The 15,953-nt window shown below is 45.2% G+C and overlaps 1 protein-coding gene across 3 annotated transcripts in view; it reads left to right on the top strand.

Annotated features, from left to right (window-relative positions):
• The window catches only part of ARMC6 (armadillo repeat containing 6), a 33,724-nt gene that overhangs the window by 10,475 nt on the left and 7,296 nt on the right, over nucleotides 1-15,953 (top strand). For all 3 annotated transcript variants that reach the window (XM_030220107.1, XM_030220108.1, XM_030220106.1), the window contains exons 2-5: nucleotides 5,565-5,715; nucleotides 9,350-9,429; nucleotides 12,139-12,709; nucleotides 15,257-15,402. In XM_030220107.1, coding sequence (XP_030075967.1) covers nucleotides 5,595-5,715; nucleotides 9,350-9,429; nucleotides 12,139-12,709; nucleotides 15,257-15,402 — 918 coding nt within the window. In that variant the 5' untranslated portion in view covers nucleotides 5,565-5,594. The remainder of the gene's footprint in view (nucleotides 1-5,564; nucleotides 5,716-9,349; nucleotides 9,430-12,138; nucleotides 12,710-15,256; nucleotides 15,403-15,953) is intronic.

The raw sequence follows: 15,953 nt of genomic DNA, 5'->3' as shown, positions 1-15,953 counted from the left end.
GATGGCCACCATGGAACTGGTGCCCTGGGCAAGAACGCACCTGAGACCTCTACAGTATGCTCTACTCCAAAGATGGTCTCCAGTATCTCAGGATTATCAATGCAGACTCTCTTGGCTCCCTGCGGCCCGACTCAGCATGGAGTGGTGGCTCTCAAACAGCATGCTGCGACGAGGAATGCCGCTGGCGCTCCCCGATTGGTGCCTAGTGTTGACAGATGCCAGCCTGAAAGGCTGGGGCGCACATTGCAAGGGGAAGCATGCCCAGGGTCTATGGACACCCGAGGAGTCGGAGTGGTCCATCAACCGCCTAGAGTTGAAAGCGGTGTTTCAGGCGCTTCTGGCCTTTCAAGTGACCCTGGAAGGATAGGCTGTCAGAGTGATGTCGGACAGCACAACAGCAGTGGCCTACATAAATCAACAAGGCGGCACTCAGTGCAGAGCTCTAGCCGCGCAGGCCGAACAAATTTGCCACTGGGCCGAGCTGCATCTACAGTTTCTGTCGGCAGGTCAGAGCAACGTGCAAGCCGATTATCTAAGCAGGCATCAGATTGATCCAGCGGAGTGGGAACTTGCAGACGAAGTGTTCCTGCAGATATGTGCCAAGTGGGGCAAGCCCGTGATGGATCTAATGGCGACAAGCACCAATGCCAAAGTCCCGTGCTTTTTCAGCAGACGGAGAGATCTTCGCTCGGCGGGGTTGGATGCCTTGGCTCAACCCTGGCCTCCGGGCCTACTGTATGTGTTCCCTCCGTGGCCCTTGATAGGGCGAGTGCTCCTGCGGATTCGGCTGCATCCCGGAGAAGTGGTTCTCATCGCCCCGGATTGGCCCAGGAGGCCTTGGTATGCGGACCTCCGACAGATGCTCGTAGAGGATCCCCTTCAGTTACCTCTGGTTCCCAACCTGTTGTCACAGGGTCCGGTGACCATGAAGGACGCCGGCCGATTTGGTCTTATGGCCTGGCGATTGAGAGGGCGGAATTGAGAGACAAAGGCTATTCCAATAAAGTAATTACCACTCTCCTGCAAGCCCGCAAGCGTTCCACTTCCGTAGCTTATGCCAGGATTTGGCGCCAGTTTGAAGTCTGGTGTGCTTCTAAAGAGGTCACACCCCTGCGGGCTCCTGTCTCGCCGATTCTGGACTTTTTGCAGGATGGTGTAAAAAAAAAAGGCTTGGCCTATAATTCCCTGCGGGTGCAAGTGGCAGCATTGGCCTCCCGGCGTGTCTTTAGCTGCTCATCCAGATGTGGCACGGTTTCTTAGAGGGGTGCTTCGGCTCCGTCCTCCCGTGCGTGCACCTTGTCCAGCGTGGAACCTGGGGCTAGTGCTGAAAGCCCTTCAGGGTGCTCCCTTTGAACCGCTTCGGCGTGCTTCAGAGAAAGATTTGACACTGAAGGCCGTCTTTTTAGTGGCCATTACTTCAGTGAGACGGGTGTCAGAGCTCCAGGCGCTGTCCTGTAGAGACCCTTTTCTGCAGTTTTCGGAGTCCGGGGTCACGGTTCGGACCGTGCCTTCCTTCTTGCCTAAGGTGGTTTCAGCGTTTCACCTAAACCAACCTATTTTCTTGCCCTCCTTTGTAGAGGAGGAGTTTCCAGACTCCTTTGGGCAATTGCACCTGTTGGACGTGCGCAGGACTCTACTGCAGTATCTGCGAGTTACTAACTCTTTCAGGACCTCTGATCATCTGTTTGTTTTGCTATCAGGGCCTCGCAGAGGGTCTCCAGCGTCTAAAGCCACTATTACCCGCTGGCTTAAAGAATCTATCTTTTCAGCTTATTTGCTTGCCGGCCGGCCTCCGCCTGATGCCTTTAAGGCGCATTCCACTATAGGAATTTCCTCTTCTTGGGCTGAAACTGGAGCACTCTCTCTTCAAGAGATTTGTAGTGCAGCAACATGGGCTTCTAAGCTATCTTTTGCCCAACATTACAGGCTGGATGTGGCTGCCAGGAGGGACGCACATTTTGGAGCGCAAGTGCTGGCGCATGGTGTGGCTTGTTCCCACCCTATCTAGGGATTACTTTGATACATCCCATCTGTAATGGCTGCATCTGCTTGATGACAAGGAAGGGAAAATTAGGTTCTTACCTTGGTAATTTTCTTTCCTTTAGTCATAGCAGATGCAGCCATGATCCCTCCCTGTCTGATTGCTATCTGCTGTAAATCTATTTCAGGTTCTGTTCATGTTTCCTGGAGATTCCGTCCTTGGGAGAAAGTCGGAAAACAGTCTTCAGGATTCTTGTTCAATTAAAGGAGGATGACTTAATTCCCTCCAGTTTCATGTTTTGGAGGATGAGTTTATTCCCTCTGGGAGGATGAGTTTATTCCCTCCAGTTATGTCTCAGTGGAGGATGAGTTTATGCCCTCCGGGAGGATGTTTCATTCCCTCCATTCTGAGTTAATGCCCTTTGTTGTAGGGCCATCGTTCGCTGTGAGGAAAGCTCATGTTATTCCCATTGCGGTTTGCCATACTGCTTTGGAAGCTTCAATTACTGAAGGAGAGGCAGTGGAGCAAGCTGGTATGAGGCACTGAAAAAAGTGTGCTCTCTATCTCCCTCTGCTGGTTGATGGACACAACCCATCTGTAATGGCTGCATCTGCTATGACTAAAGGAAAGAAAATTATCACGGTAAGAACCTAATTTTCCCATAAAGTACCTCTCACAGGATTATGTAACTGAAGATATTAGCTCATGTCAACTCGGTTAACATTAGCTGTGAGATCAAGGAAGAATTTTAGAACTTCTGTGCTGCTTTTGAGACTCACCTGAATATAATTGACTAAGGAAAGAAGGGAATGAGATGAAAGCCTGTCTGCCAAGGGTGAAGCCCATTAGTCTGGTTGAGATAAGAGGATAACTAAGAGGCCACAATTTTGAAATAAATGGTGGATTGGAAATAGGTTAATAATGTGATGGTACCGCAGGGTCCTCTTTAGGATCCTTGAGTTGTGGAGAATGATAGCTTCTTTCCAGTCTAAAAGGAACCTCTTTAAACTAGTGGAGACAATATGGTGCTGATAAGGAAGCTGAGATAGTAGCTGCTTAAGCCTAAAGAGAGAGATAGGGTCTATGACTGAAATAGAGGAGGTGAAAAAAGTTGTGCTGTCTATAAATTCAAGACCTGACAGGAGTCGAAAGTTGGAAAGCTTGTTGCAGAGAGAGGAAGCGCATGAAGGGAGAGAGCAGGGCAGGTCAGTAGGTACAAGAGCGGAAGTAGTACTAGGAAGAGAGGCATATAAATTGTTGATTTTTCTCTAAGAAGTCTATTAAATCTACTGGAAACAAGTTGCAATCTTTACCTTCCTATGATTTTTATTTTATCAATCCTTTATTTCAAGGAGGAAAAGGCTTCAGATGCTCGGCAAATTTTTTGCCAGGCGGGCTTCCTCATCAGCCTTAAAACCCTCCAGGAAGAGAATCTTTTTATTTTTTTATTTTTCTTTTCTATTTTCTTAGTCCTTATTCACTATATATATTTCTTTGATCTTCTTTTCAAATGTTTAACAATAAGTTTCTTAAGGGCGTCATAGGTACTTATCTTTATAGATGTGCTGTTTGCTAGGTTTGCTCAGCAGAGCACCTCCATTTAGTTACTTCTTCAGGAAACAAGTTGTGCCACACAATTTCTTCTGTGTCCCTCGTTAATATCATCACCCTGTGCGTCTTGTGCCTGGTAAGAAGGTTATTGCAATTCTTACCATTGTCGAGCAGTAAGAATGAGCGATGGGGAGGGAACAGGAAGGATTTAGTAAATTGTCAGGCTTGGAAGAAGAAATATTATGGTTTATCATGGCAAAATAGTAGTCTCAACCTGAACAATAGAGTCTTTACAGGTTAGTGCATTGTTCCTATAGGTTATTAAACCATCATGAATGTCTTTAATGTATTTTAACAAGTGTAAACGATGTTGGTACCAAGACTGGGATAATCTATGAGTAGTGGAGTAATGTGTGCACAAATCGGCTGCCTCATCTAGGCTGGAGTAGAGAATAGCATCCCATATGTGTGCCAGAGTATGGTAGAAACAAAATCCTTTGGAAATGGTTTACAGTGGAACATAAAGGTCTCATACTTTGAGATTTCCAGGGAGAGTTACAAGAATGAGTTTATAGAGAGGCTTTTGAATGCCAGCTGAAGGTGATCAGAGAACAGATATAACTTGGAGATCACTAACTGCAATTACATCAGATGCCCAGGCGATGAGAAGATCCAGTGTATGGCCAATACAGTGAGTTGATAATACAATTTGCTGAAGATCACAGTCTTGTAAAAATGAAAATCTATTTTCAAATGATATTAAATAATAGTGGGGACATTTTCTAATAAATATGGAGAAAGTTGTAGTAGTACAAGGTGGTTTACTTAAAAGTAGGGTATTTCCCTGTCCTCAGAGGGCTTACAATCTAATTTTTATCTGTGGAGAAAGAATGCTTAATATATAAATGCCCTAAGTTTGTACCCAAGGCAACAGAAGTTGAAGTGACTTGCCCAGAATCACAAGGAACATAGGTGGCTTTTTCCCAGCCGACTGTTCTATCAAAAAAAATTGTTACCATATTAATCCCAGGAAAGAGACATTGGAATGGATTTTTTTGACTTCTTGATAGATAACTTCCAGAAGTGTAGCCATATTAGAGTGGAGTAACAAAAATGACAGAGGCTGGTGGCACTTTATAGACAACGCATTTGAAGTATAAGCTCTCAAGGACAGAGGGATGCAGCAGACTTCTCAGGCAGTCAATTAGATGTTGGCAATTGCTTCATACCATATTTTCAATTGAAACTTGAAGACTCATATATTTTCAGATTTGGATATTGATTTCTGATATGTTTTAAGTGTACCATTCTTGGGATTCAACCAGTACCAGTTTCCGATCTGACGAAGAAGGGCAACCTTCGAAAGCTTTTCAAAAAATGTATTAAGTTATGTCCAATAAAAAAGGTATCATCTTGTTTTCTTTTTCATGTTTTGTTTTGTTTTATTTCTGTTGCTTACCTTTAAAAGTAGACTAACATGGCTACCACACCTCTCTAACCAGTACCATGTTATTCCATCCGTTTTGGATGTTTTTCTATTTTCTAATCTGCGATGAATCTATATCGAGATATTGCGGAATATAAATCATGTGTAGTGTAGTATTTACAGTTGTAATTTTGTTTTAGCATATATGGAATACTCCTTTGTCCTGGTTTGAAAAAGGATCTGGATTATTGCTCACTGGGATGGAAATACTTTTCAAAACTGTTAAGAGCCAGGAAAAATGTGATTTTATCATTCATTTTTGTTGTTGTTCCTCTGGCTGAAGTTGGCCTAGATGCCCTCCTCTACCCCCTCCCCATGTTTCTCTTTCCTTTCCTTCTTGACTGTGGCCCTGCAGTGGCAACCTCTTGGCCCAACTCTGATTGTTCAGCCCTGGCTGAAGAAGGGGCTGTTTGTCCTCTGTACCACAATGTTGGCTCCTGGCAGCAGCTTCTTGGTTCTGAATGGTGGTTCTGATTTGTGAGTGAGTAGTGACCTGGCTTACACACGTTTTCCATCCCTGATTACTTAACTCTCTTCTCATACCAGGTGAAAGACCATCCCACTCAAAAAGCAGTCATGGCTTCTAGACAAATCACTCAAGATACATTTGATGCTGTGGTGCAGGAAAATATTACAGAATTTGACATGGATCCAGATGAGGCTGTGAGCGAGGCTGTTCAGCAGTTTGAATCTCAAGGTAACTGAAATCGTGCAACATACAAAAACTTCATAAATGACGAGATCATGTTAAAAAAAACCATGCTTACTACATGATACCACTCTTCAGCTCTGCTGCTGACATTTCTTAGGATTTAAGTAAGGGGGGAGGGATAGTTATTAAGGTGCTTTATGGTCATGCATGTTATTTACCCTTTAACTTGCATTAAACATCAGTAACGTATGTAATATTACCATAATGCAGACTAATATAAGCGACCACAGATATATAGTAACAAGATGCAAATGAATGCTAAACACCTTATTACTATGTAAATTGGATGCTACAGTTTGTGGTGCAAGGTCATGGATTTGATACACTGCCTTTCTGTGATAACAAGCAAAGCGGTTTACATTTATTGTATAGAGCCCCCCTACCCAGTGGCCTAGCTATGGGGGGCCAGCCCCCCCCCCATTCCAGCCTCAGGCCCCCCAACCCTGATGACCAGTCAAGTGCCTGTGTTTTAGGTACTACTGACTGCTCTCCCGCTTCCTGCACCGCTGCCCTTCACTGTTCCTTGCACCGCTCCCTTTCAATTTTCTGGGCTGCTGGCAGCGTCGGTAAGGTAAAAACACTGCCTTCAGTAACCCAGAAGCTTTCCCTCTGCTACAATTTCTTGTCCTGTCTAGGCAGGATGCTGCAACAGAGGGAGAGCTTCCGGGACTGCCGAAGACAATGTGTTTACTTCACTGACGCTGCTGGCGGCCCAGAAAATTGAAGAACAGCAACAGTGAAGGACAGCGGTGCAGGGAGCCGGAACAGGAGACATTAAAAAGATGAAGCCAATTTAGTTGACTTCCCTTTCCCTCTCCTGCGCGCAGCTGTCGGTCATCCCCATTCACCCCCCCCCCCCCCCCCAAAAAAAAAAAAAAAAAAAACAAGCAAACCTATAAGCTGCTCTATCCATGTTGTCATCCTGTACACAGGGGAAGTATTGAGTAATTAGCTCTAAATTGTAAATAATTGTTTCATATGGAGGGGCTGGTTATAGGGACCACTTGTATTCATGCAGAGATATTTTCACCTAGTAAAGGGCCACCAAAACAGACATCATGTTATGAAAATCAGGTGCTTAACAATCAACTGTTGGCAATATGTTTTTCATAAAAGTAGTCCCCCACCCCAACCTTTGCTACTCTGTAGGAGATTAAATTTGTACTTGTTTCTCATGTTTTTGATTCTTTTTCATTTGAATCTCAACATAGGGAGCAAAATACAGCACAATTGAAAATCAAATGTTTTGTTCTGTTACTTTCTAGTTTGTGTTTTAAAGCCAGAACACTAGTGATTTGGATTTAACCAGGGACATAGCTTCGGGTGGGCCTGGTGGGTTCAGGCCCCCGGTTTGTACTGATAGGCGCCAGTTGAGACCTGGGAGTATTTAACATCTTTTTTTACTGTACCTACATCAAAAGAAAAAGATGGCATGTGAGAACTTGCTCCTTTTGTTTTGAGGATTGCAGTGGTATATTATGAAAATGCACTTGCCCTTTTTTATTACTACTTTTTCACAGAGAGTTATTGGGCTTCCTTAATGCAGAAGTTCTGTCCAGAGTCAGTCTGAATGTGGCAGCACTGTAAGCTACCAAGTTCATGCAAAGTTAATTATGTTAAGAGGAAAATAAATCTGTTGGCTCAGTCTAGTCTGAGTGGACGTGCACAGCTTTGCCATGGCTCAGCCATGTGTATTTAGTCAGCCGGCAGCAAAACAGCAGCTCTCCAGTCCTCCACTTTAGTGCAGGTCCACTCCAGATTGGAAAGTCAGCCGCTGCTGCCGCAGTATTATGGTTTGCTGCTCTCAAGCCAATCATCTGTCGGCCCTGTCTCACTCTCAGGGCCCTGCCTTGCCTTGTCTGGCCCCCAAGTGTCCCTGTGGCATGCATACTGGTGCTGTAGTGCCGTGGCTCCTCCACTGTGCCAGCAGTAGCTGGAGAAGATGTTAGCTCTCGCTGGATCAGCCTTTAGTTCAGCCCCCCCCCCCCCCCCCCCCCACCGGCCTCAGCACTCTCCTGAGGCCCGCAGCCCCATAACATGCACAGGAGTCAGCATGTGGAGCACAGTCTGCAGTGCTCTCTGAGTCTGCACCTGCCACCATATGCACACAAATTTGGGAAACTCAAGCTTAGCTGCCCAGGTAAAAATAAATATATTTTTTAACACATACAGTGTAATGCTGACGGTGAGCTTCTGGGTGGGAATAGTCTCTGCAGTGCCCAGGTTAAAATAATTTTTTAAAAAAGTTTTATACTTAATGTAGACAGGTTTCTGGGTGGAGGTAGGCTCTGCAGTGCCCAGGTCATTAAAAAATAAAAGGTTTTCTATTTAATGCTGGTGTGCTTTGGGAGGGGAGGAGGGAGATGCCAGATTATGGGGGGATGGGTAGGGGGTAGGCCAGGGCTGATGCTGAGCTATGGGGATGGATGGGTGGGGGTAGGTTAGAGAACGAAAGGGCTGATGCTGGGCTATGGGGATGGTTGGGGGGAGTTTAGGTTAGAGAAGAGAAAGGCTAGTGCCAGGCTACAGGGATGGATTGGGGGGGGGGGTTAGGGGAAGGGCTGATGCCAGGCTGTGGGGATGGAAGAGGGGAGGGTAGGGAATGGCTGATGCTGGCTACGGGGATGGATGAAGTGTAGGGGAGGGAGAGGAAGTGGGAAAGGCGAGACATGAGAAGGGTGGGTAGGTAGGGAGGAGTGAGAAGGGGAAGAAGTGGAGAGGAAATAAAGGAAAGAGTGGCATGGAAGAGCGAAGAGCAAGGAGGTAGAGATAGAGGAAGAGAAGGGAATTAGGTGGTGAAAGGTGAGTAAGTAGAGTGGAAGAATGTGTGCAAGAAGGAGCAAAGGGGGGGGGGGTGTCGGAGCAGAAAGAGAGCAAGAGGAGAATGGAAGAGTGTAAGTAGGATATTTTGAGTTGGAGGCAGGGAGGGGGGTGGAGAGCAGAGGGAGAGAAAAAAGTTAGATGTCTGGCTACGCCACTGGATTTAACTAGTTACCTTTCCAACAGATCAGGAGTTAGTAAGGTCCCTGCCCCAGGGGGGCTTTTAATTTAAATTCCTGATGCAGCGGAAAATGAAATGACTTGCCCATGGTCAGAAGGAGCAATAGTGAGAGAAGCAGGATCTGAACCCTGGTTCTTAGGCCCTGCCCTAACTACTGCTCCACTGTAAGCCCCCTGCAGTACTGTATTCCCCTGAGCTTTCTTCTCTATCTTTAGGAAAGCTCCGTGGTGATTAGGATTTGGTGCTCTGCAGCCCAAGTTTGTTAAGTATGGCACAAGTGCAGGGGATTTCTAAGGGAGGAGGAAGAGTAACAGAGATTAGTTGTTAGTATGGTGGGTCATTTTATATGTCTTTTGGGGGTAACACAAAGAACAATGGGAGCAGAATGCCATATTTGTTTTATGGCAGTAGTACTGTGTTCTGTGGCATAGGATGCCCAAGCCTCAGGTCTGTATTGAAAGGATGGCTAAAACAATTTAAAGTGAGCTATAGATTTGTATATTTTTGCTTTATAATTGCACTTATTTTTTAAACATCTCATTTTTTAAACAGGCTAAACCCTACATGCTTTTTACAGTTTTGATATCTTACCATATTTTTCTCTTTCCTGTCTCTTAGGAGTTGATTTGAGCAATATTATTAAAGCCCCACGGAAACCTAGCAGTGACCAGAATGATCAGATCCATGAGATTCTGCAGGTATGGTAGGATTAGAGACCCAAAACTAAAACCATTCTGAAAGAAAAGCACTGAAAAATGTCCTCTAGTACAAGAAGTTGGTGCAGAGGAGATGTGCAAGAAATGGGGCAGTAAAGAAGTAAGTGGCAAGAACATTCCTGCTTCATTTCTGAATATTAGGGGAAAATATCAGCCTATCAGAATGCGATCAGGGCTCTCTAGTTGCTATTGTACAGGTTTGGGCATTAGTGGATATTCTAATAACTTACTTATGACTGGATGAGAACAGGGGCGTGGGAGGGGGGTCCAGAGCCCGAGGTGAGGGGACACATTTTAGTGTCCCGCCCCCGCCTACCTTTGCTGGCGGGGGACCAATCCCGCGCAAGGCTTCTTTCTAGTCTGACAACGTGCAGGACGTCAGACTCGCAGAAACAGAACGAAGCCTTGCAAGATGGCTTCGTTCTGTTTCTGTGAGTCTGATGTCCTGCACGTACAATGTGCAGGACGTCAGACTAGAACGAAGCCTTGCGCGGGATTGGGAAGAAGAGGACCTCGGCTCGGCTGGAGGGGTTTGGGGTCCCCCGCCAGCAAAGGTAGGCGGCGGCGGGAGGGGGGGGGTCGTCAGGTTGTCGGCAGGAGGGTCCAGGGGCAAATCTACAGGGGCCCAGGCTCCCGTGGCCCCATACTGGCTACGCCCCTGGATGAGAATCTCCTCTGATTACCTGCATTGTTAACTTTATTTCCCTTGAGCAGTAGTCATGACCAGTACAATTTCCTAGCTGAATTCATCACATTTAGCTTCCAGACCATTTAACAAATCTCCTGGTCTTGACAACATTAACTAGCATACAAAAACTTAACACTTTCTATTGGGTGTGTGCTTTGAAGAGGTTAGTGTAATAACAACTATTTGGCTCTGTGGGCAGATGTCCTGATATTCAGTTCTACTTAACCGGTCAGGAACAGCTCCTGGCTGGTTAAATAGCACTTAACCAGCTATAAGCGAATATTCAGCAGGAGATATCTGGTTATTCCCGGTCAGTGCCTAGTGGCTCACCGGTTATATCGTGCAATATAACTGGCTATCTACTAATATTCAGCGCATCGCCTGCTATGTTTGGTGGCCAAATAGGCCTGTGTTTGGCCGCTGTAAACTTAACCAGCCAGTGCTGAATATTGACTTGGCTGGTTAAGTTTAAACTGGCCAAAAATTAGCTGGGTATTCAGTGTTGGTCACCGGAAATGGCCCACCATTGAATATCCAGGGTCACCGTCGACTGCGGGAGTTAGCTGGGCTGCCTCCCGTGGTCTGAATATTGACCCCAGAGAATCTAAGAAACCCTTTTGAAATGCGATCACGCACAGGGTAATGTGTCCACATTAGTTAGCTTTGCAACTTACTCATAAGTCATGATGAGGGCAGTTCTGTGACTGGGCGCCCTAGGAGCCTAGATTATGTTATAGAATACTAGCCTGGAACCGACTTATCAACATGCCTACCATTTAGGTGCTTGCACTTATGCCAGCCATAGAGCTGGTGTAAGGTCATGTGCCTCAGTGTTGCATAGAGGAATGCAATTTACAGTATTCTATAAGTTACATGCTTGGCTCCGCCCCTGTGTACACCCCCTTGCAAATACATGCCATATACAGTATGTGGGTATTTGCAGAATAGCATTTAGGCACTATCCCCTGGATCTTATATAGCACGCCTAGCGTTCCACACCGAATCCAAGCGTATTCTGTAAACAGCACTGGTAATTTAATTGGCTTAACAAGCCAATCAGCACTGTTAACAGCACTGAAGAAATAATAATTAGAACTAATTGGCAATAATTCGAATTTTTTTTTTTTTTAGTTACATTTGTACCCCGCGCTTTCCCACTCATGGCAGGCTCAATGCGGCTTACATGGGGCGATGGAGGGTTAAGTGACTTGCCCAGAGTCGCAAGGAGCTGTGCCTGAAGTGAGAATCGAACTCAGTTCCCCAGGACCAGAGTCCACCACCCTAACCACTAGGCCACTCCTCCACTCACACAACTCCCTAAGCGTATTTTCTAATGCACTGCACCTCAATTTTAATGCATGCAGGCAAAAAGGGGTGCAGTTGTGGGCAGGGAAATGGGCGTTCCAAAATTTACACACGTTGTCATAGGTTTAGTTACAGAGGGCTATATTTTATGTGCCAAGATTTATTCCACATTTTCGTTGGTGTAAATGGATGCGCATAGTTTTAGGTGCTAGGATATCGATTAAAGCGTATTCTACATACCGCGCCTAAATCTAGGTACCGCTTCTAGAATATGCTTAGGCAGAAATGTTTTCCGCGTGGATTTTTTAAGCGCCTTATATAGAATCTGGCTCTATGCTTGCATTTACATGTATAGATGCAGAACTATGCTTGTAAATGTTAGTATTCTAAATATTTATGCATATGTAAATGCGACTGTCTCTGGGAAAACATGACTAAAGTCTGGTGACTTTAGTTGTGTTTCCCAGTGGCGATCACAAATGTTAGGGCTTAGGTTGTAGAATTGCCCTCAATATGTTGTATATAATCTCTGGCTCCCAAATGTATTGTTGTCCATCTCAACACTTTTGTGCCATAACATGCTGCTTCTTGGAGTTTATAAGGTGTTGTTTGACAGCGTTAGCACAGTTTTTTCTTACAAAGCAGCTGTAAACTCAGTGATTCCCTTTCTTTATTTGTGGTGTCTTTATATATTATAGATATTGGAGTTGCTTCGGAAATGTGTAGATTCGTCAGCTCTTGGTGAAATGGGGGACCTTCTCTTGCACTTCAGTGAGCAGTGCAAGCAAGGATTGGCTTACCGATTTCAGTCTGCACAAAAATGTGCCTATCCTGTCTTGCTTTCTGCCTGGAAGCTCAGTCTAGGAGACCGAGACCTCACACTGAAAGCTCTTCATGCCATGTCTTCCTTGACAGATGGCCAGCCAGACCTTTTTGAGCCTGTGGGACAGCAACTCCTGGTCAAAACTCTTGAGGAGAACACAAATGATGCCGATGCAACTTTAATTGGCATTCAGCTTGTCCGGCACATTTGTCTAAAGCACGAACAGAACCGCCAGGATCTGGTGAAAGCCGGGATCCTCCCACTACTGACTGGGGCAATAGTAAAACATGGGACAGATGCTGAGCTAGTCAGAAAGGCCTGCTTGGCTCTGAAGATCATGACTTTTGATGATGATGTTCGAGTGCCTTTTGGCCATGCCCATGACCATGCTAAGAAGATAGTGCTGGAAAATAATGGGTTAAAGGTGATAATAAATGCTGCCAAAGGTAGGTTTAAGGAAAATAGGAACCAGAGTTCTGCTTTATGTTCTATTGTCTTAAATGTCTGCATTTAAAGATACTAATTTGAATTTATAAGTAAGAGAGAGGTCTATGGAATATATTTTGAAGAATTTGTGACTCTGTCCTCAGTGCTGGTGGATCTTTGCACATTTTGACAGAGGGTGTGTTGGAATTTATTTCAGAGGAACTGGGGAAAGATGTTCCAATGTTGACTATAGTTCATTTGTACAGTACGGGCTGACAGTTGTCCATTACGAGCACGTACTCTAGTGAGACCAGTAACAGAACAGTTCATTTGTAACTGTTTGATTTTTCTTGAGCATGCCCCAAGGGATGTTTTAAAATGTGCATATACTAAAGCTTGAACGTATTGGGGTAGAAGGTGAACAAGCAGTATTTTTCTATATAATTACCTCTAGGGCTTAGGTCTTTTCATTTTTGGCTTCCTTTGTTTTCTGATTGTGCTGAGCGCATTTGCAAGCCCACTGACCTCTGGAAAGTGAAACTCCTCGAGTCACAGAACTTTCCAGGTGGTATATGTCTGAAATTTCCAGGTAGCGTATGTTCAGAGATTTCAGTAGGTCCATATCTCTACTTTAATAAAAAGCACCTCCAATGTTCTGAAGCTGACTCTGTGGCTTCACTGAAGTGAAGGGTTCGTAAGGTTCATCAGATTTGACAGTCTGTCACCATCTCTCTCGGCCCCGCTCTCGCGTCAAAATGTGATGACATCGAGGGTGTCGGACCTATCAGAGGCACGAGGGCGGGGCCGAGAGAGATGGTGACAGACTGACGAATCTGACGAACCTTACGAACCCTTCACGTTAGTGAAGCCACAGAGTCAGCTTCACAACATTACAGGTGCTTTTTATTACACTACGCAGCTCCCTAATTTTGCAGTTAAACATCGCAGGGTGGCTGGAGAGGGGGGGGCAACAACCCTGGAACTGGGAGGGAGGGGGGGCAACGACCCTGGAACTGGGAGGGGGGGGCGGACCCAGGAACTGGGAGGGAGGGAGGGGGGGTGACCCTGAAACTGGGAGGAAGGGGCAGAGGGCCGACCCTGCAACTGGGAGGGAGGGAGGGGGTGGGGCCACCCTGGAACTGGGAGGGAGGGGGGGCCCCTGGCATACACTCTCATTCTCACACACACACTCTCGCACCCAGTCTCACTCTCTCTGTCACACACACTCACACATTCACTCTCTCTCTGTCACAAACATTCACTCTCTCTCTATCACACACACTCTGTAAAACACACACACTCCGAGGAAAACCTTGCTAGTGCCTGTTTCATTTGTGTCAGAAACGGGCCATTTTTCCTAGTATATAATAACTACTTCACATGCTGTTACCCGTCATTCACCGGTAGTGCTCGTCTTCGAGAGTATCTACTCTCTTCATGAACGGTCTTTTTCAAGACCTCTATCAGTAACTGAATCCTTAAAGATAGGCTCTTTTTTTTTTTTTTATAATTTGTTTATTAAATTTTATAATAACAACACTCCTTATATCTGCATATCAATACAATAACAGCCTTCAATCATTTTCTTCTTATCAATCTTGCCTAAACATACATGTTGAAACCTTCTCCCTCCCCTCCCTCCAGCTTATGGTGATGGTATTAAACTGTCTCTCGGGTGTTCATATGGTTGCCATATTTTCTGAAATATTTGAAGATGACCTTTTCGCATGGCCGTCAGCTTCGACATCTGGTATAGGTAGTCTAGTTTGCAAACTACAGTCCACATCTGTGGAGCATCTAATTGTTTCCATGCCCTTGCTAGTGCCATCCTCCACAGCCTCCTCTCCCATTGTCGCCATGCGGTTCTTGCTCGCGTTGCCTGTAAATGTGAATTGCGAGAGATCGGCTTGTTCTTGCACGTTTTTCCATTCCCTCTCTGGAACGCCAGCACTCAGGGGATCTCCGCTGCCCTAACTTGGCTCGTCCTGATCGCTGTGTACTGGGGGAATGCTACAACTCCACCATGGGTGATCGGGAGCTCGGCGCTTAGGCAGCCATCTTCCCCCCGTGACGTCACTTCCTCCAAGATAGGCTCATTTTTGACTGCCATTTTTACAACAGAAGACATATTTATTTGTGGCTGTCATTTTCACAATACGTTTAAGGGACTCCTGAGGCAGGCATGTTTGTGCCGAAACATGGATCCATGTTGAGTCATCATCTAAAGTCATCAAAGTTTGAAATTTATATCCAATGTTCCTTGAATTCTGTATAAGTGCCTGGATCCGTTTCCCACTCCTGTTCCCTGCGCTGAGATTTCAGTAGCCAGGGGCACAGCGGTCACAGTGCAAGCAGTTTCACTGCATAAAACATTTCCAGAGTGAAGTCTCAGTCTTTTAGTTTTAAAATGTTCTAGTTATGCATGGCAGAAAAGGAGTAAGTCTGGGTTGACAACTGTCCCCCAAAATCTGAATTGAAGAAGAGATGAACTTAATGATGCACACTGCTGACCTTCAGTTCTCTGGGAGGTTTTTTGGCGCTGATTTCCCCACCTTTTTCCCTTCTAGGTTTCATGGATAATTCCACTGTCCTTAGTGAGCTGTGCAGTACCCTGGCACAATTGTCTGTTCGGAATGAGTTCTGTCAGGAAATTGTTGACCTTGGAGGCTTAAACTTCATGGTGGCGCTATTGGCAGATTGCATCGATCACCAGGTACAGCACATAGCTCTGCAGACAGCATGTTGTGGTACAATTTAATTGTAGTGACTTAGGGCCAAATATACTAAATGGTTAAGTGGTGTTGCTTTTATTACAGATTAAAGCCCTAATATTTTCAAAAGTAAGCATAATAGTCACTTGATTGTTATTTATACCATTATATTGGAGAACTGTTCAAAAAATCTTTGCTATTTTGGGACAAAACCTTTATTTTTTGATCCTGTAAATGGTAGCATGACTTTTCTCTAGTACCAAAACAATTTCTATAAACCTGTACAAGTTGAAGAATTCCATGGCTGTTTTGAGCCATTTAAATTAAAAATGGACAGTATGCACCCTCAAAGGCTGAAAAATGAGGCCTTCTTTTCAGGATAATTGTAACTGTACAAGTTAAATTTACCAGTCCTTGCTTACCAGTATGTACTTTGACTACGTAGCATGTATACCTCAAAAACTTGGATGTTTTGCAGGGCCTGAGCGGGAAAGTTGGCTATTCCTGATACAAACTGCTTCCTACCTGGGCATTCTCATTCTGTCCCTTTGTA

Source organism: Microcaecilia unicolor, chromosome 11, assembly GCF_901765095.1.
Source record: "Microcaecilia unicolor chromosome 11, aMicUni1.1, whole genome shotgun sequence".
In the NCBI taxonomy this organism is placed as follows: Eukaryota; Metazoa; Chordata; class Amphibia; order Gymnophiona; family Siphonopidae; genus Microcaecilia; species Microcaecilia unicolor.
This window is presented reverse-complemented; position numbering and strand designations above follow the sequence as displayed.